Source organism: Choloepus didactylus, chromosome 19, assembly GCF_015220235.1.
Source record: "Choloepus didactylus isolate mChoDid1 chromosome 19, mChoDid1.pri, whole genome shotgun sequence".
Lineage (NCBI taxonomy): Eukaryota > Metazoa > Chordata > Mammalia > Pilosa > Megalonychidae > Choloepus > Choloepus didactylus.
In genome coordinates this window covers 28,645,368-28,664,653 of record NC_051325.1, presented here as the reverse complement: position 1 = coordinate 28,664,653, position 19,286 = coordinate 28,645,368, and the positions used below count along the sequence as shown (strand labels likewise).

General features: G+C 37.4%; 1 protein-coding gene and 1 long non-coding RNA gene across 4 annotated transcripts in view; one reads left to right on the top strand and one right to left on the bottom strand.

The window, feature by feature from the left end:
- The window catches only part of MCM8 (minichromosome maintenance 8 homologous recombination repair factor), a 49,039-nt gene extending 34,058 nt beyond the window's left edge, over nucleotides 1-14,981 (top strand). For both annotated transcript variants that reach the window (XM_037811537.1, XM_037811536.1), the window contains 6 exons: nucleotides 6,090-6,285; nucleotides 7,831-8,050; nucleotides 8,385-8,594; nucleotides 10,427-10,503; nucleotides 13,705-13,894; nucleotides 14,572-14,981. In XM_037811537.1, the coding sequence (XP_037667465.1) occupies nucleotides 6,090-6,285; nucleotides 7,831-8,050; nucleotides 8,385-8,594; nucleotides 10,427-10,503; nucleotides 13,705-13,894; nucleotides 14,572-14,664 (986 nt within the window). In that variant the 3' untranslated portion in view covers nucleotides 14,665-14,981. The remainder of the gene's footprint in view (nucleotides 1-6,089; nucleotides 6,286-7,830; nucleotides 8,051-8,384; nucleotides 8,595-10,426; nucleotides 10,504-13,704; nucleotides 13,895-14,571) is intronic.
- Nucleotides 9,377-14,228, bottom strand: LOC119515512. Of its 2 annotated transcripts, none has more exons than XR_005213063.1 (3): nucleotides 14,064-14,228; nucleotides 12,407-12,510; nucleotides 9,377-9,436 (listed from the first exon to the last, which is right to left on the bottom strand). It is a non-coding gene; the product is annotated as an uncharacterized LOC119515512 (long non-coding RNA). The 2 variants fall into 2 exon arrangements; XR_005213064.1 differs by lacking the exon at nucleotides 14,064-14,228 and adding an exon at nucleotides 12,763-12,830.
- Nucleotides 14,982-19,286: the final 4,305 nt, after the last annotated feature.

The window sequence follows — 19,286 nt, the reverse complement described above, 5'->3', positions numbered from 1 at the left end:
GGAGGGAAAATATGGGTTTTAAATACAGCAGGAAAGGAGTGTTGAAGAGAATATGTGCACACAGGGAAAATAGGTTTGGAGAGAGCAGCCATCTTTAAACATGAGCAAGATAGACTACAGCAGCTGTGCAGACACAGCATAAAAAAGAAAGAATTTAACATGCACAATAAAGGTACCTAATCCTGTCAAGAAGAAATATAATCCAAGGAACAAAAGAAAGTCTCCCGCAGGTGTTTCAAGAATTTAGTGAGAACATGAATTTAATGAACTCAGGGATCATAGATGATAAGAGTAGAGAATTAATTGATGATTAACAACACTTACAAAACTAATGTATAAAACTGACACATCTGAGTATGAAATTATGGAAAGGCTTGAGACAGATACAATAAATATAGAAGAACAGATTTTAAAACAAAGGGGCAATAAAAGAGATGGAGAACAAAGGAAATTCAACAAAAGGGTACTTTGCTCCATGAGGTAGAGAACCCAACAAATGGGACCAGAAATGTATTCAAAGATACAAGGAGATAAGAAAATCTCCTTGAAATAAACGGACTAAATCTGAAGTTATTTCCCACATAGACCTCTAAGCTGGTGTGGCTTACTTGTTCATAGGGTAGTCATAGAAGGGTTTACCATAGCCAAGCCCTCTGGAGGTGACAAAATAGTATGAGGAAGAGGGAGAATCTCAACCCTTTTATTACTTTTCCTGGTATAGAAATTGTAGTGGTGACATGCACTCATAATTCTGAGTTTATTTGCATTCGGTTTTAGTGGGAACACTGCACAACTTTCTTCAATTTGGACAGTGTGAGAGAGAAGTTTCTACAAGAGTAGAAAACAAACTAGCACCCTTTTTCTAAACAAAGGAACTTTGGGAAGAGTTTTTGTCCCTTTAGAATACTTCATGTTGTGAAAACAGCACATGGATCCAATATAACTTATTTGAGGAAACTTGTCAAATGGCCTAATTTATTTCCAGAAGAAAAAAATATATTACAATGTGTTATTTGAGGATTTCTGAACTTGTGGATTAGAGGTAATATTTCTGGCACATAAAATGCCTTCAATTACTGGTGAATCTTTGAATGGGTAAGTGATTTCCCTACAATTGTACAGTCAGTACTTGGTATTGCTGAGAACTGCACTAGAGTCTTCTGACTGTAGAGCTCAGACTTTTCCTCCCAAATCATGCTGCCCTACTATTCCCAAAAGATCCAGCTTAAATAGCACTTTTTCTTGAAGCCTTTCCAGATTCCCCTTCCTCTTTTTTTAATTTTATTTTGAAATAAATTCAAACTTACAGGAACAGTTGCAAAAACAATACAAAGCCCATACACAGAACTCCAGCATACCCCGACCCCCCTCCCCCGATACCCCGAACCACCAACTTAAACATCCTGTCACACTACCATTTCTTTCTTTCCCTCCCTCCCTCCCTCCCTATCATCCAGCATCTATTGCTCTGTCTTCTGAACATATGAGAGCAAGCTGCACACATCCTTGAACAATGTAATTCACATATACATTTCCCATGAACAAGAACATTCTTTGATGCAATCCCATTAAGTGCAGCTAAGAAGTTCAAGAAATTCAACATTGATACAAAGCTTACATTCTATATTTCCTTTTTTTTTTTTCTTATGTCCCAACTGTGTCCCTTTGAGCCTCCTCTCCTCCATCCTCAGATCCCATGCAGGATCATCCTTGGCATTTAATTGTCATTATCTATTTAGACTATTTTTTTTTTCCTTCACTTGTGGAAACATATATACAGCCTAAATCTTCCCATTCCAACCCCTCCCTAGCATTCCATTAGTGGGATTAATCACATTTAGAATGTTGCAATGCCATCACCCTCCCACCATCCATTACTAGAAATTTCCCTCACCCCAAACAGAAACCCTACACTTATTTCTTAGCTCCCCATTCCCCTTCCCCCACTTCTCAGAACCCCTACTCTACTTTTTATCTCTATGGTCATATTCTCTGATGCTTTCTTTGTGTTTACCGTGAGGCTTAAATTTAACCTCTTAAATCTGTAACAATCTTGTTTTCCTTTGATACCACTTAACTTCAACAGGACACATAAACTATGTTTCTATACTCCTCCATTCTCCCCTTTATGTAGTTCTTGTCAAAAATTACATATTTTACTTTGAGTCCAAAACCACTGATTTATCATTACAGTTTATGTATTTTAGATCCTGTAGGATGTAAATAGTGGAGTTACAAATCAAAAATACAGTAGTATTGGTATTTATATTTACCATGTGATCTTAACTGGAAGTCTTTATTTCTTCATGTGGTTTCAGTCAACTGTTTAGTGTCCCTTCCTTTCAGCCCACAATTCCCTTTAGCATTTCTTATAGGACTGATCTACTGGTGATGAAGTCCCTCAGCTTTTGATTATCCAGGAATGTTTTCATCTCCCCCTCATTTTTTTTTTTTTATTAAATTCAGTTTTATTGAAATACATTCACACACCATACAAACATCCATGGTATACAATCCACTGTCCACAGTATGATGAGAGTTATGCGTTCATCACCACAGTCTTCTCTGAACATTTTCCTTACATCAGAAAGAACCAGAACAAGAATAAAAAATAAAAGTGAAAAAAGAACACCCAAATCATCCCCCCATCCCACCCCATTTGTCCTTTAATTTTTATCCCCATTTTTCTACTCATCCATACACTGGATAAAGGGGGTGTGATCCACAAGGTCTTCACAATCACACTGTCACCCCTTGTAATCTACATTATTATATAATTGTCTTCAGGAGTCCAGACTGCTGGGTTGGTGTTTGGTAGTTTCAGGTATTTACTTCTAGCTATTCCAATACATTAAAACCTAAGAGGTGTTATCTATATAGTGCATAAGAATGTCCACCAGAGTGACCTCTCGACTCCATTTGAAATCTCTCAGCCACCGAAAATATTTCGTCTCATTTTGCATCCTCCTTTTGGTCAAGAAGATACTCTCAGTCCCATGATGCTGGGTCCACATTCATCCCCGGGAGTCATATTCTTCATTGCCAGGGAGATTTACACCCCTGGGAGTCGGGTCCCATGTAGTGGGGAGGGCAGCAGGTTCACCTGTCGAGATGGCTCAGTTAGAGAGAGAGAGGGCCACATCTGAGCAACAAAGAGGTACTCGGGGAGACTCTTAGGCACCATTACATGCAAGTTTAGACTTTCCTTTGTGGTAATGAGCTTCATAAGGGCAAGTCCCATGCTTGTCCCCCTCATTTTTAACCTCCAGGTGTTTGGAGTCTGAGTCTCTGATGGTTATTGACTTCTATTTGTATTCCACTGTGGTCAGAGAATGTGCTTTGAATAAATTCAATTTTTTTAAATTTATTGAGGCTTGTTTTATGTCCCAGCATATGGACTATTCTGGAGAAAGATCCATGATCACTAGAGAAGAATGCGTGTCCTGGTGATTTGGGATATAATGTTCTATATATGTCTGTTAAATTTCTCTATATCTCTCTCTCCTTTCTTTGTTTCTCTGTCAGTAGGGCTCCCTTTAGTATCTAAAGTAGGGTAAGTCTTTTATTAGCAAAATCTCTCAGCATTTGTTTGTGAAAAATTTAAGCTCTTCCTCAAATTTGAAGGAGAGTTTTGCTGGATAAAGTATTCTTGGTTGGAAATTTTTCTCTCTCAGAATTTTAAATACGTCATGCCACTGCCTTCTCGCCTCCATGGTGGCCGCTGAGTAGTCACTACTTAGTCTTATGTTGTTTCCTTTGTATGTGGTAAATTGCTTTTCTCCTGCTGCTTTGGGAACTTGGTCCTTCTCTTCAGTATTTGAGAGTCTGATCAGAATATGTCTTGGAGTGGGTTTATTTAGATTTATTCTATTTGGAGTTTGCTGGGCATTTATGCTTTGTGTATTTATGTTGTGTAGAAGGTTTGGAAGTTTTCCCCAACCATTTCTTTGAATATTCTTTCTAGATCTTTACCCTTCTCTTCCCTTTCTGGGACACCAGTGAGTCTTAATTTTGGATATTGTATCTATCATATTCCTGAGATCCATTTTGATTTTTTTTATTTTTCCCCCATTCTTTCTTTTTTTCTTTCATTTTCTGTTCTGTGGTCCTTGAGGATGCTGAGTCGTTGTTCAGCTTCCTCTAGTCTTGTACTATGAGTATCCAGAATCTTTTTAATTTGGTCAACAGTTTCTTTTATTTCCATAAGATCATCTATTTTTTCATTTACCCTTGCAAGTTCTTCATGCTCAGAATTCTAGGGTCGTCTTCATGTCCTTTATATCCTGTTCCATGCTCTCGTTGTTTGTCTTTAGTTCTTTGATTAATTGCTCCAAGTACTGTGTCTCCTCAGATCTTTTGATTTGGGTGTTTGGGTTTGGGTTCTCCATATTGTCTGGTTTTATAATATGCTTTAAAATTTTCTGTTGTTTTTGGCCTCTTGGCATTTGCTTTACCTGATAGGGTTCTTTCAGAATATGGAAAACACTGATCTTTAATTTGTCAGATCTACGGCTTGGTGGCGTACACTTTCTCTAACCAGCAGATGGTGTCTGCGAATCACCTATTCCCCTCAAGTCAGTTCTCCCCCACTTTGTCTTTGTGGTGTGTGGGGGTCTGATTCTTGTGGGGTTCAATTGCTGCACCAAGTTTGGGTGTGTTGTTGGCGCTGTCTGCCCTGAAAGAGGGGCGTGTGTCTGAGCAGTTAGGGAGGCAGGGCAGTTTTAATAATCAAACCTCCCAGGTGTTCCGGAGATTTAAAGCTGTTGCAAGAGTCTAAGCCTTCATTTCAGTCTTGCCACAGATTGTCTCTGCTGCTGACCCACAAGTTCTCGGTATTGGTGTAGGGTCCCTGGGATTTCCGAGCGGGTCCCCATTCTCAGCCATGCTCTTCCAGGACATCTGCTGAGGGAAGGCTGTGCCATCCCACAAGTGCATCCTGGCCCTCCAGGGAAGCCCTGGGCCGCCGGTCCATGCAGGGGCATTCCTAGCCTGCTGTAAAGATGGCTGAATGGGGCATGTTAATTTCCCCCTTTTTCGCACAGCTCCACCTTCCCAGCTCTGGGACAGTTAGCTGTGGGTGCACTAAAGGCCACTGTCCACGGCCGATATTGTGGCATGTGCACGGTGCTGCGGGAAACACTCTCCGTCACACTGGAACCTTTGGTGCGGCTCTGGGCTGTGGCTCTGGCCCTGGGCAGGAGTGTCCCCAGCCCACCGGGCAGATGACTGCAAGGGCTGCAGTTTCTTTCTCCTTTTGGCTCCCTTTACCCTCCTGGCTCCGAGAAATTAGCAGCGGGTGTGGGAAGGGCTATCTTCCACGCCGGATATTGAGGCATTGGCATAGCCTGTTCCTGCCGCGCTTCGCTGTGCAGTTCTTGCCACCGTATTCGCAGCCACTCCCGGGTTTTTTTGTTTGTTTGTTTGTTTTTAAAAGAACTAGTCCATCTCCAAACACCAACCCATGGTTTCCCCACACCGCAGCGCAGCCGCCGGACTTTCAGCTGGCTCACTCTTTTCAGAACGCAGACTCCCAGTTTCACCAGATGCATGGTCCCCATGGATTTAACAGCTGGTGCATCACTGGAACTGGTGTTCTGGGTCACTTTCTGGCTTTTATCTAGTATTTTTCACAGAGGTGTTTTTTTGCCCTGTCTCAGCTAGCCGCCATCTTAGGTTCTCTCCCCTTCCTCTTTTAACCCCCCCCCCCCAATCTGCCATCTTATTTAATTATGTATATCCCATAGTGCTTGAAATATACTATCTTGAATTTGTAATAATTTAACTTACCTGTTTGAATTTAAGCCTTTAAGCTTTTTGAGAGTTACTTTCATATCTTATTCATACTTGAAACCCTCACAACAGAGTGCCTTGCCTCTGGAAAAGGCTCAATGAATAGTATTACATAAAAGTTTGTTAAATAAGTGCCTTATTTGTTATAATACAAGCAGTAATTCTCTGCTGTGACATTTTGCAATTTTAACTGCTGGAAACAACTGGAAATATCTTTATTGTGGAACAGTTTCTGTCTTGTGGAATTTGGAAATTGACCAAAGGAAAGTTTTTTGTTTATTATTTTACTCTGATTGTAGGTATTTGTGGAATAGATGAATTTGATAAGATGGGGAATCAACATCAAGCCTTGTTAGAAGCCATGGAACAGCAAAGTATTAGTCTTGCTAAGGCTGGCATGGTTTGTAGCCTCCCTGCAAGAACTTCCATTATTGCTGCTGCAAATCCAGTTGGAGGACACTACAACAAAGCCAAAACTGTTTCTGAGAATTTAAAGTAAGTCTCTTCAAATATGTATATCTTTAATATATTGTGTCCCTAAAAATCAATAAGAAAAAGATAACATAAATGGGCATGTCACAGAAGTTAACAAGTGTCCAATAACTGAACAAAAATGTGCTTAAACACTACAAATTTTAACAATGAGGTACCAGTGACATCTACCAGATTAACAAACATTTTAAGTATTAGTAACCAATATTGGCAAAGGGATGGGGAAGTGGGTTCTTACATACACAATTTAGTATTGTGAAGGTAAATTGACAGTGTTTCTCACAATATTAAACGTACATATCATTTTGCCAGCCATTCCATTTTTAGAAATCATACTCAACAGAAACTGCACAAAGATAGGTTTACGGCGTAGGTATTGCAGCATTGTTCATCACTGCCAAAAACTGGAAGGGACTTAAGAGGCCCATCAATAGAGGAGTAATTAAACTTGGTGGACTATACAATGGAAGGTAGCAGTATGAGAATGAAGTAGGTTTGTATGTACTGGTAACAGATGTCTGTGCTATACTATTAAGTGAAACAAGCATATACTTAAATATACTTAAATATGTGGTATGTGTCTACTTTTAAAAAAAAAAAAGTTTTTACCTGTATATATGTATGCTTTCTAAGTTAGACAAAAATGTTTGGAAAGGAGAAAATAGTCAAGTGATGCAAAAGCGAGGAAAAGATAAAAGAATATCTTAAATGAAAAAATTGGAACATTAAGTCCACTGGGGAAAAAAGCTAATTACCTAGTGTTTAATAATATATATCTTTAATGTAGAAATGGTATTTGATACATGGTAAAAGAAATTGTACTTTGAGATTCTGAGTTTTTCTGTAGCACCACTACCAAAAAGGTCAATTTGTTAGTAGTTTTTCTTTTAGTAAAATGACACAGTGCTATATTGGAAAGATCAAAAAGATCCAGGAGACAGATTCTGTATTTTACTGATACTGATAACTATGGGAACTCAGTCAGATTCTTTAATCACTCTTGATTTTACTTTTGTTTCAGATGGTGGAGGTAGTTCGATCAGTCAGTAGGTTTAGAGAAGATAACTAAGTAGAATGTAGCATTTTATTGTAGTGTCCTTTTAAGAAAAAGTTGGCATTTTTCTTCTAAATGAGACACAGGCACTTTGAGAGACTCAGTGTTTTGTAGAGACAAAAGACATAAAAGATTGAAAACTACTTAACTAGATAACCTCTGATACATCTTGCATTCTAGCTTACAAGTTTAGTGATGTGAAGTCATTGTGAAGCTTCTTGTCATGTATTGCTAATAGAAAATAAAGCAGAATTCAGTGGTTTTGATGGTATAGGAAGGGGCCATGTCCTCAACCTACCAAGGGTTAAGGCTGTGGTCTGGTGTCTGTGGAGTGGATGGGTATATTGAACCAAAAGCTATTTATTTCTTTAACCTAAAGCTTGATTACTTAAGTTCTACATGGAGCTTGAGTAATGAACAAGTGAGTAAACAGTTTTCTAGGTTTGTTTGCTTTGACTCTAATCATTACTTCTTTTTTCTTTCATGCCTCTTAGAATGGGGAGTGCCCTGTTGTCCAGATTTGATTTGGTCTTTATCCTGTTAGACACACCAAATGAGGATCATGATCACTTACTCTCTGAACACGTGATTGCAATACGAGCTGGAAAGCAGAGAACTGTTAGCAGTGCCACAGTAACTCGTATGAATAGTCAAGATTCAAATACTTCTGTACTTGAAGTGGTTTCTGATAAACCGCTATTAGAAAGACTAAAGGTATAACTGTCTCTTCTTAATCCTTTGGTTCCATTCTGATTAAATGTCAAAATTCGGTGTGTTGCTTATGGTAGAGCAGTAGTATATAAACTTTCATAACAAAACCTTTTATATTATAATACTAGGGTTTATGTCAGCTTAGTTTGAAATAATCTTAAGTCAACTAGACTAAGAGCTAGAATTGCAGTGTTTGGTTTATTTGGAGATAAACCAAATTTGGTTTATTTGGGGAGTCTTTTAGAATATTACCTTTATCTAAACAGGTTACATTTAGCAGAAATATTTTGCCATGTGTCCTTGTAATCTTAGACCTTTTTTTTAAATCATGCTTTAGGTGATTCCTGGAGAAACAATAGATCCAATTCCCCACCAGCTATTGAGAAAATACATTGGCTATGCTAGGCAATATGTCTATCCAAGGTTATCCACAGAAGCGGCTCAAGTTCTTCAAGATTTTTACCTTGAGCTCCGGAAACAGAGCCAGCGGTTAAATAGCTCACCAATCACTACCAGGCAGCTGGAATCTCTGATTCGTCTAACAGAAGTTTGTTTATTTTAAGTTTATGCATTTGGACTTAAAAAAAGGCTGTGGGGGTGGGGTGTGCAGTATGACTTCTCTTTCGAACAATCTCCTACATAATTTACTTGATTTTTTTTCTTGCTAAGAGACATTAGAAATGGATTGATATGAGGTTTTTAAAAAGTTCAGCTGTACTCATTAACACTTTTAAATACAGTTTTATTGAGACATATTCACATACCCTACAATCATCTACAGATACAATCAACTTTTCACAGTACCATTATATAGTTGTGCATTCATCACCAGAATCAACTTTTGAACATTCTTCTTACTCCAAAAAAACAAAAAAAAAAAGTAAAAACAACACCCAAAACATCCCCCCACCCCCATTCCACCCTTTTTTTTAATTTAGTTTTTGTCTCCATTTTTCTACTCATCTCTCCATACACTGGGACAAAGGGAGTGTGAGCCACAAGGTTTTCACAATCACACAGTCACACCATGTAAGCTACATAGTTATGCAGTCATCTTCAAGAATCAAGGCTACTGGGTTACAGTTCAACAGTTTCAGGTATTTCCTTCTAGCTATTCCAATACACTAAAAACTAAAGAGGGATATCTATATAGTGCATATGAATGCCCTCCAGAATGACCTCTCGACTCCATTTGAAATCTCTCAGCCACTGAAACTTCATTTTGTTTCATTTTGCTTCCCCCTTTTGGTCAAGAAGATTTTCTCAATCCCACGATGCTGTGTCGAGGCTCATCCCCAGGAGTCATGTCCCATGTTGCCAGAGAGATTTATACCTCTGGGAGTCATGTCCTATGTAGGGGGGAGGGCAGTGAGTTCACCTGCCTGTGGGCTTAGAGAGAGAGAGGCCACATCTGAGTAACAAAGAGGTTCTCTGGGGGAGACTTTTAGGCACAATTATAAGTAGGCTTAGCCTCTCCTTTGCAGCAACAGGCTTCACAAGGGCACACCCCAAGATGGAGGGCTCATCCTACCAAACTGATACTGCAAAAAACAGTAACAACCCAGGTGGGGAAGTCCAACATTTCCGCCTTCTTCCCCAGTCCTCAGGGGGGCCCTGCAAATATATTCTCATTCTCTGCCCAAATTACTTTAGGATGTATTGGAATTTCATATTAAGCTGTACAAACCTATCATTTCTCACTTCCTATTCAGAGTTCCATGTAATTATGGTGTTTGAATAAACTGACCATACAAATTAAATTATTTCATACTCATACTGATCAAAGTATAGCCACTTCTTTCTAGGCTCAGGAAGTTACTTGCCATGCAACTTTTTTTTTTATTTTAAATGACCCTTAGGAAACTCCTAGAGTGTGTGAAGAGAACACTGAGGATATGGGAACTTGGAATATGTAAAAGATATCTTGAGTACTTGTTTTGATATGACAGGTCTGTAAGGATAGTGCCTATTTTTTCTAACAACATCATCATCTATTTACAGCTGTGGAATGCTGGGATTTTTGCTCCTAAAATTTTATTAACTCTGCTTTGTTGTTTTAATGAATTGGTATGAGTCCCTGAAAGTAAAAGGCAAGGAAAAATCAAGTGTATCTCATATTCAAATCTCCTGATATCAACATTCTCAAAAAGATGTTAGTGGATAAAGTTTAATTTTAATTCATATTTTAAATGAGTGATCATTTTCATACTCAAGTTTTCAAATAACTTTTGAAAAATTCTGACTTTTCAGATTACAACATCTCCCCCCTCCAAAAAAAACTCTTGTGTTTTGTGTAAAGTGAATAAATGAAATAAACTTAGATATACGGTGCCTATATGGTTATCTGTCATAGCTAAAAATTGTTGCTTCCTTTTAAAGGCACGAGCAAGGTTGGAATTGCGGGAGGAAGCAACCAAAGAAGATGCTGAAGATATAGTTGAAATTATGAAATACAGGTAAGATTAAAATTTAAAAAGTTGTTTTAAATGAAATACCAGCCTTGTTCCCATCACAAATTACGTATTTCATGGCCAAGCAAAATTACTTTTATTCAGCACATTGTATCACTTATTTTTTTCTGAACAAACTGTATTTTCTTGGTTTAAAATAGTTCTGACTGGGTAAATAACCTTTACATTAAAAATTTTATTTGAATGGGTAACACATTCACATAGCTCTGAAATCATTTAAAAAATATGTACTTTTAGAAGGCTTGCTCCCATCCCTGTTTACCTCCTACCCTTCCCCTCTACCCAGACCTCCATTTGTTTCTTGTAAATAGGATACTATTTACACTATTCTGTACTTTTAAAAATTTTTTAACAATATATCCAGTGACACTTCCCTATTAAGATATAGAGACTTCTTCCCTTTTTTATAGCTATGTAGTATCCATTGTGTATATGTGCCATAATTTATTTCATCAGTCCTGTATTGCTCGTCATGTGTGTTGTTTCCATTCTTTTGCTATTAAAATCATCAGTGCTACAATGAGTAATCTTTTAAATAATATGCTTCATATGTGAGTAGGTGTATACCTCTAAGATAAATTCTTAGAAGTAATATTTCTGGGTCCAAGTTTAACTACATGAGTATTCTGACAAGTTGTATCCTTTGCATTTTATATTATTTGGTAGAACATAATTCCTAGAAAGTAGAAAAGAAAAAAAAATTCTATTTTTAGTTAATATGTATCCCTTAGACAAAAATCTAGACATAGATTTTTTAAATCAATAAAAGATAAGGCTGAATTATTTTAGGTAAGGTTTCATTTTTCAGTCAAAATTTTTTTTGAATAGGTTAATATAGTCATATGTTTCAAAATTTCAAAGTTCTAAAGTACACAGTGGAAAAAACTTTTCTTCCTACCTTGTTTACCTAGCTGTCTGGTTCTTCCTCCCTCCATCCCAGTGGCAACAATTATCAATTTTTTGTGACTCTTCAGATAGATATAAAATACATATTACAAGCCAATATGTCTATCAGTATTCTTTTTCCCTGTTTATAGACAGATGGTAGCATACCATAAACACAACGTGCTTTTGTTTTTTACTGAAAATGCCTCTTGGAGATCACTGCGGATCAGTGCTTTTTTTTTTTCCTCATCTGCATAGTATTCCACTATATGGATGTATCATAATTTGGAAATTAGTTATTTCTTAATATGCCCTCCCAGCAATTAAAATATAAATTTGTTAGAAGTCTACTTTTCCAAGGCCAACTATATACATTAATTTGAAGATGAAATTATTTTATTTGATTAGATAATGTCTGTTTCTTCAAAGGGAGATGGATCTTTATTTCCTTCCTTCTTTCCTTTGTTCCTTCCCTTCCTTTCTTTCTTTTCTTATAGCTGCTATTCTAGGGCTGCTTGGTGTCAGAACCTGGTAGGTTGACCCAGTTGTTCCTTTCTGGCTCATAGTAGACGTGGTGTAACATGGGCTTTAGAGTCAGGTGTGGCAGTGCCTTGGCAAATTATATGCTGCTTCATAGTCTCCTTTTGCACAAACACACCACAAAGGATTGTGCTGAGGTATCATGCAGTGATGCTATATAAAGGAACAAATGTGGTTTTGGGTCATTGGCACTTAGTAAACACTATTATCAATAGTGCAACTTTGATAATACTATTAAAATGAAGCTGAGCAATCTAAACTGTGGTATAGTTTACCTGAGTTATGAGCGCACATAGCTATATACTTTTGAAAAGCCAGATGTTTATGGGCAACAGTTCACATAAGCATTCACCTAAAATTGAAAATATATTAGGAAGTAGAATTGAACAGAGCCACATTCAAAGAAGAGAGGTCATTGTGAGTTTTTTCTGTTTCAGGAAAGTAGCTCAAATATTTTACTTACGTTTCTTCAAATTGGAAGTACATAGCATGGGTTCAAATAGGTCACTTATTAGTCATGTAACCTTTGGCAAATCACTTAACCTTAGTAAGACTTTGTTTCTTCATCTGTAAAATGGGAATAAGAATGGTCCTTAAGTCATACGATTGCTAGGAGGCTCAAATGGGATAGCATAGGTCTATAAATATAATTAATATAAATATTAGCAAGTAATATTAACTTAATACCCTAAATGCATTTTTGGCAATTTTCTTCTGAGAAATAAGCATATGATAAATTATATGGAATAGTTAATCATAAAAGCCTTAAATAAGGTTATACTGTATTTCAGGGGAAAAATACATAGTCATTCAACTTACTGTTTTATTATCATTTATTACATTCTTATTTGAATGACTCTCATTCTTGTTAATGTAGTCTCTTACCTGTTCAAAGAACAAAATGAAACTTTATTTTTAGTCACCTTTTAAAATCATTCCTCTGAGTTTCATAAGAGCAGAGATTGTACCTGTTTTGTTCAGCATTATAAGCTCACTGCCTAGCAGGTAAACAATATTTATTTGATCAGCAAATTATTTCTGATTGCATTATACATTATAACTCTGCCTTTAAGCCTGGCTGTGAGATTATACTTATCCAGTTGTACAGGCAGGAAATGGAGGCAGGAAATCAACAATAGAGCTATAGATTAGAAAGGATGGTTAATTGCTTCCCTAACTGATGTTTTCAAACTCTTGGCTAAAACTTACTGTCAAGTGCATATTTGTTTCCTTGATTATATTGTGAAAATAAGAGGAATCAGTAGAGAATTGCAGATATTAGGTGCATCTTTTAATACCTAACCACAATTATGGCCCATCAACAGAAACTCTTAGTTAATTCATAGAATATTTTGTTAGCACCTTTTATTTGCTAGATGCTGCACTAGGAGTTAGGAATATATCTTAACTCAGTAAAGGCTAAATTTAGTATGTTTCAAATTTCTTTTTTTTTTTTTTTTTCAAGAATCAAAAAGAATGAACCAGGCATTTTTGTAGTTTATTAACTTGGCATTTTTTAAGGCATTTCTCTCCTCAATTTAGGAGTTTTTTAAAGTAGTAACTGTGTTCAAAATATTTTTATCACCAGTCTATATCATAGTAAATTTCATAGTAGCCACTCAGTAAATTCTAATTTAAGTCTTTGCTAACTGAGGCTCATGGCTACTTCCAAAGTTTTCTTCTTGTAACCTGGAGACACAGGACAAAAATTTCTATAACTGTGCCACGTTGGGTAACTTTGTTTATCCCTTTCCTATTAAGCATGCTAGGAACATATTCTGATGAATTTGGGAACCTAGATTTTGAGCGCTCCCAGCACGGTTCTGGAATGAGCAACAGGTCAACAGCAAAACGATTTATTTCTGCTCTTAACAACATTGCTGAAAGAACTTACAATAATTTATTTCAATTTCATCAACTTCGGCAGATTGCCAAAGAGCTGAACATTCAGGTATGATTAACTACCTACTTAACTAATAATTCTTTTTTTGGTGGTGATTTCAGAAGGTCCTTATTCATGTATAGTAGAACTTTTAAGTATCAAAAGGTTTGGGTTAAAAGAATGGAATATAGCTTCTCAGAGTTTTTAAACTTTTTATTTATTTAAGATTCATACCTACCTTTTTAAAAGGTTTTTTTTCAGCATCTTGGTAGTTAGGGAAGCACTGGAGCAGGACTCACTCTCCATGTTTTTCTGATAGTCCCTTGTGAGGCAAGTCATTTTAACATATTTGAAACTCAGTTTCCTCCTCTGTTAAAATGGTCATGATTCACTTGCTCTACCTACTTCATAGTTTTAGTGATAATAAATGTAATAGTACTTTAAACACACAGAGCTGATTATATGGAAAACTGCCCACTTAATTTAATTTCAAAAGCTAGTCTAATTTTTGTTTTGAAGCTAAGCTGAAACAAATATCAACAAGTTTGTGCATACTGGAGTTTTTAATTAGTTCAACATTATAGAAACAAAAGTTAAATGTAGGCAGTTTTCTCTGTTCAGGAAGTACAAATAATTTTATTTGCCTGAAAAACTTTACAGTTGTATATTACTATTTGAGAGATTGCTTTTTACAATCATACTTTGGCATACAACTTAGTGGGCTAACTCTCAATGTTTTCTTCTAGGTTGCTGATTTTGAAAACTTTATTGGATCACTAAATGACCAGGGTTACCTCTTGAAAAAAGGCCCAAAGATTTTCCAGCTTCAAACTACGTAAAAAGATTTTACCAAGCCAGGACCTCCTGGATTTAATAGCAGTTTAAAGCCATTCAGTAATTAAGACTATACAAGAAAATACTACTCTGAAAATGACCCAAAAGTAATGTCATAGAAGAAAGTGTTAGGTATGCTGAACTAATTTAAGAAGTGATAGTCATGTGTTAATTTTTACAATTTCTTCAAAAGGCTAAAAATAATTTGTTTTTACGTTTTTAATCTAACTGATGTAATTATAAATTATTTATAGTTATATTTTTGAACTGTCTTTTACTTTTATAAATATTTCAGTTTTGCATATCAAATGTCCATCTGGGTAAGCATTCAGCAAGTTATATTTTAGTATTTAAATAGTTATGACAAATAAATGAATAAATGTCTCAGAAATAAAAACAACTTTTCTTCTTTTTAAACTTTATGACATTATTTCATAGATGGAAATATTTTATATTGACTTATTTAGCTGGACATCTTAGCTATTAAATTCCTGACATCTTAAAATCTAGATACCTTTCAATCACTTTTAAAAACTTTATTTGGTTTATTACCAAAGTTAAAACATACACCTATTTTGAATGGCTAAATAGTTGTGCAAAGCTTATATTAAAACTAGCAGTTTCTGTTCCACTCTTCCACATGCCCCAATTTTCCTTTCAATTTCAACTGTTCTTGTTTACCTCCATTTTTCTAAAGAACATGTTAGTACTACTCATTCTTGATTTAAAAAATTATCTACTTTCTACTATAGAAGGTGAGAATGTTGTTTTCTTAAATCCCTCTACACACATACATGCTGTAGTATAATAAAGAACTTGGATTTTCTTTGTCCCCTCTTCCTGGAAGATAACCTCTACATCTTTGGAATTTCCAGTGTCTTTTGCTATTCATGGTGGGTCTTGACCACACCTGATATGACTTGATGGAGGGCTGGCCATACTAGAATGACCAATCATGTGATTAGCAGGTTGGGGCTTTGAGCCATCTCTTAATTACTCCAATCAGTGGGGGCAAAAAGGGGGGCAGCAGCTAGAGATTGAGTTCAACCACCTGGGCAGTGAGTCAATCAATAATGTCTATGAAACTCCATAAAAACTCTGGATAGCTGTGGTGGCTTAGAGTTACAGACTCCAGAACAACATGTTCTTTAACCTTAATCCATTCTCAGGGGTGTGAATACATTGTAAATAGGGCCTTTTGATGAGGTTAACTTCAGTTAAGGTGTAGTCCAACTGAATCAAGATGGGTCTTAATCCTATTACTGGAGACCTTATAGAGAAGGCCACTGAAAGAGAAAGCCCTGATGAGAAGCAAGAAACCAGAAGACATAGGAACCCAGAAGAAAAAGGAGACATGCATCATGTGCATTGCCATGTGACAGAAAAGCCAAGAAGCAAGGAATTGCCGGCAGCCAGCCCAGAACACCACTCTTGAGAAAGCATTGCCTTGCTGACACCTCGACTGAATTTCTAGCCTCAAAACAGTAAGCCAGTAAATTCCCATTTTTTAAGCCAAACCACTGTATGGTATTTGTTTTAGCATCAACCAGAGCTCAGAGAGCTTTTATGATTGGTGATAGGCATCAAGGTGCTGGGACGATGATGCATTTGACACATTCTGACTCCTTGTGGAAAGGACATGGAAGCTTTGGGTTAGAGACCCTCCCAGGTCTCACCTTATACATCTCTTTTGGCTTCTTCTGATTTGTATTATTTTTTGCTATAATAAAATTATAAGTATAGCACTTTCTTGAATTCTGTACATCATTCTAGCAAAGTATCAAACCTGAAGGGCGTGGTGTGAAACCTATGTTGTAGCCATTTAGTCAGAAGTGTAGATGGCCTGGGCCCCTGAACTTCTGGCTGGTGTCTGATGGGCAATCTTGTAAATTTCCCTTAGCCGGTGGAGTGCAACCTAACTCTGGGTAGTTAGAATCAGAATTGAATTGTATGTAGTTGGTATATGAAGTTACTAAAGTCACAGCACATACATAACCTATTCATTCCCAATTTAGTTATATATGATAATTTATATTATGATTATTGAATATTATTAATTTCCTTTCTTGTACAATATTTTGTTTTCTCTAGAGTTAATAATTGACTTGTTCTTTTCCTGACTTTAGCTTTCTATTTATCTACCACTAATTTGACCCTTGCTCTATGTAAGGTAAAACTCTGAGGAACACACCAACACAACAAATATTCTATTTTAACTTCTTGGAGACATCTCTCCTGGGACTCTCTGCCCTGCTGCAGTCTGAACTACATGGCTATCATCCTGGGACTGTTCATTGTCTCTCCCCATCCTGGCTTCCCTGCCTTCCTCTTTCTTGATTTATTCCCTCCTTTTGGTAGAGCCTATGTTCCAGTTCTTTCCTAAGAAGGAGTTCATGAGGTATATTCTTGTTCTAGTTTGCTAATGCTGCCGGGATGCAAAACACCAGAGATGGATTGGCTTTTATAAAGGGGGTTTATTGGTTGCACAGTTACAGTCTTAAGGCCATAAAGTGTTCAAGGTAATGCATCAGCAATCGGGTACCTTCACCGGAGGATGGCCAATACTGTCCGGAAAACCTCTGATAGCTGGGAAGGCATGTGGCTGGCATCTGCTCTGGAGTTCTGGTTTCAAAATGGCTTTCTCCCAGGACATTCCTCTCTAGGCTTCAGCTTCTCTCCAAAATGTCACTCTCAGTTGCTCTTGGGACATTTGTCCTCTCTTAGCTTCTCTGGAGCAAAAGTCTGCTTTCAAAGGCCATCTCCAAAATGTCTTTGTAAGCAGAAGCTCCTCTCTCAGTTCCAGTGCATTCTTCAAAGCATCCCTCTTGGCTGTAGCTCCTCTTCAAAATGTCACTCACAGCTGCACTGAGTTCCTTCTGTTTGTCAGCTCATTTATATGGCTCCAGTGATTTAATTTAGACCCACCCTGAATAGGTAGGGTAACACCTCCATGGAAATTATCCAGTCAGAGTCACCACCCACAGGTGGGTGGGGCGCATCTCCACAGAAACACTCAATTACAATCTAATCAATACATTGATACCTCTGCCCACACAAGATTACATCAAAGATAATGGTGTTTGGGGGGACATAATACATTCAGACTGGCACAATTCTCTCACTCTGGATAGCTTGGGCATAGAATTTTGGTTTGGAAATTTTGTTTTCACTCAGAGTATTAGATATTGCTCTATTGTTTTTAGTTCCAATGTCGCTATTTAGAAATCCAAAGCCATTCTGATACCTGTTCTTGGTTTGTGTTCTTGGTTTGTTTTGTCCTGGAAAGCTATTAGGATCTTTCCTTTTCCAGTGGTGTTCTGAAATTTTATAGTGTTTAATTCCTTTATCCTTCTCGTTTCTCAGGCCAAAAACATTGGAGCTATCTTTATCTTTTCTTTCTCTTACCCCCATATCAATCCATCATCAAATCCTCTCAGTACTGTCTTCAAAATGTCTGAAACTGACTTTTCATTACTTCTACTGCAGCCATTCTGGTCCAAGTCACCATCTTGTTTATCTTTGTGAGGACCAGGACTGTGCTTTCTTTACTGCTATTTCCCAAGCAGGTAGAAGAGAGTTTGAGACACAGTTTAAAAAAAAAAAAAAAAAAAAAAGGTAATAGCTCTGTTTATTGAGTGCTTATTCTCTGAACAACCCAATGAGGTAGATAACACATTTGTGCTGGTTAGGATATATTGTGTCCCCCCAAAAGCGATATTCTTTAATGCAATCTTGTGGGGGCAGATTTATTAGTCTTTTGATTAGGGTGGAACCTTTTTGATCAAGTGTTTCCAGGGAGGTGTGGCCACGCCCATTCAGAGTGGGTCTTGATTAGTTCACTGGAGTATTTAAGAGAGCTAAGAGCAGACCCAGATGCTTGCTGACGCTTAGAGATACTTGGAGATGCGAATGGAGGGCTGTTTGGAGATGCTAAGCTAAGAGATGTAGCCCAGAGTTTGTCCCAGAGAAACTAAGAGACGACTCCCAGATGCTTAGAGAGAAAGCCACTGGAATCAGAAGCTAAAAGCAGTGCAACCAGGGAGCAAAGGAGCAGCAGATGACAGCCACGTGCCTTCCCAGCACATGGAGGTGTTCCAGATGCCACTGGCCGTTCTTCAGTGAAGATATCCTTTTGTTGATGCCTTAATTTGGACACTTTTATGGCCTTAGGACTTTAAATTTGTAACCAAATAAATCCCCCCTTTAAAACCCAATCCATTTCTGGTATTTTGCATAAAGGCAATTCTAGGAAACGAGAACAACACTGAATGGTGATTATCCCATTTTCTAGATGGCACACAGAATGGCACAGGGCTTAATCAACTTGCTCAAGAACAAGAGAATAAAAGAGTTTCCAGTGAAAGATGGAGGCATTCCTCCTCCTCCTTGGAAAGTGCAGCAAAGCACAGAGAATGAGAAAAATATAGATAGTCCATCCTCTGTGAACTGGGAAACAGCTGGAATTCCAAATCCCACACACTAGGAAGACCTGCCAAAAATTAACCAGATGGCACAGGCAGCCATTCATGAGAGAGGAAGCAGGGAGATGCCTGCGGGTGAAGATCTCAGGAGGAATCAGCAAAGTGCATTTCTCAGAGTATACTTTACACACCTTTTGGGACAAAAA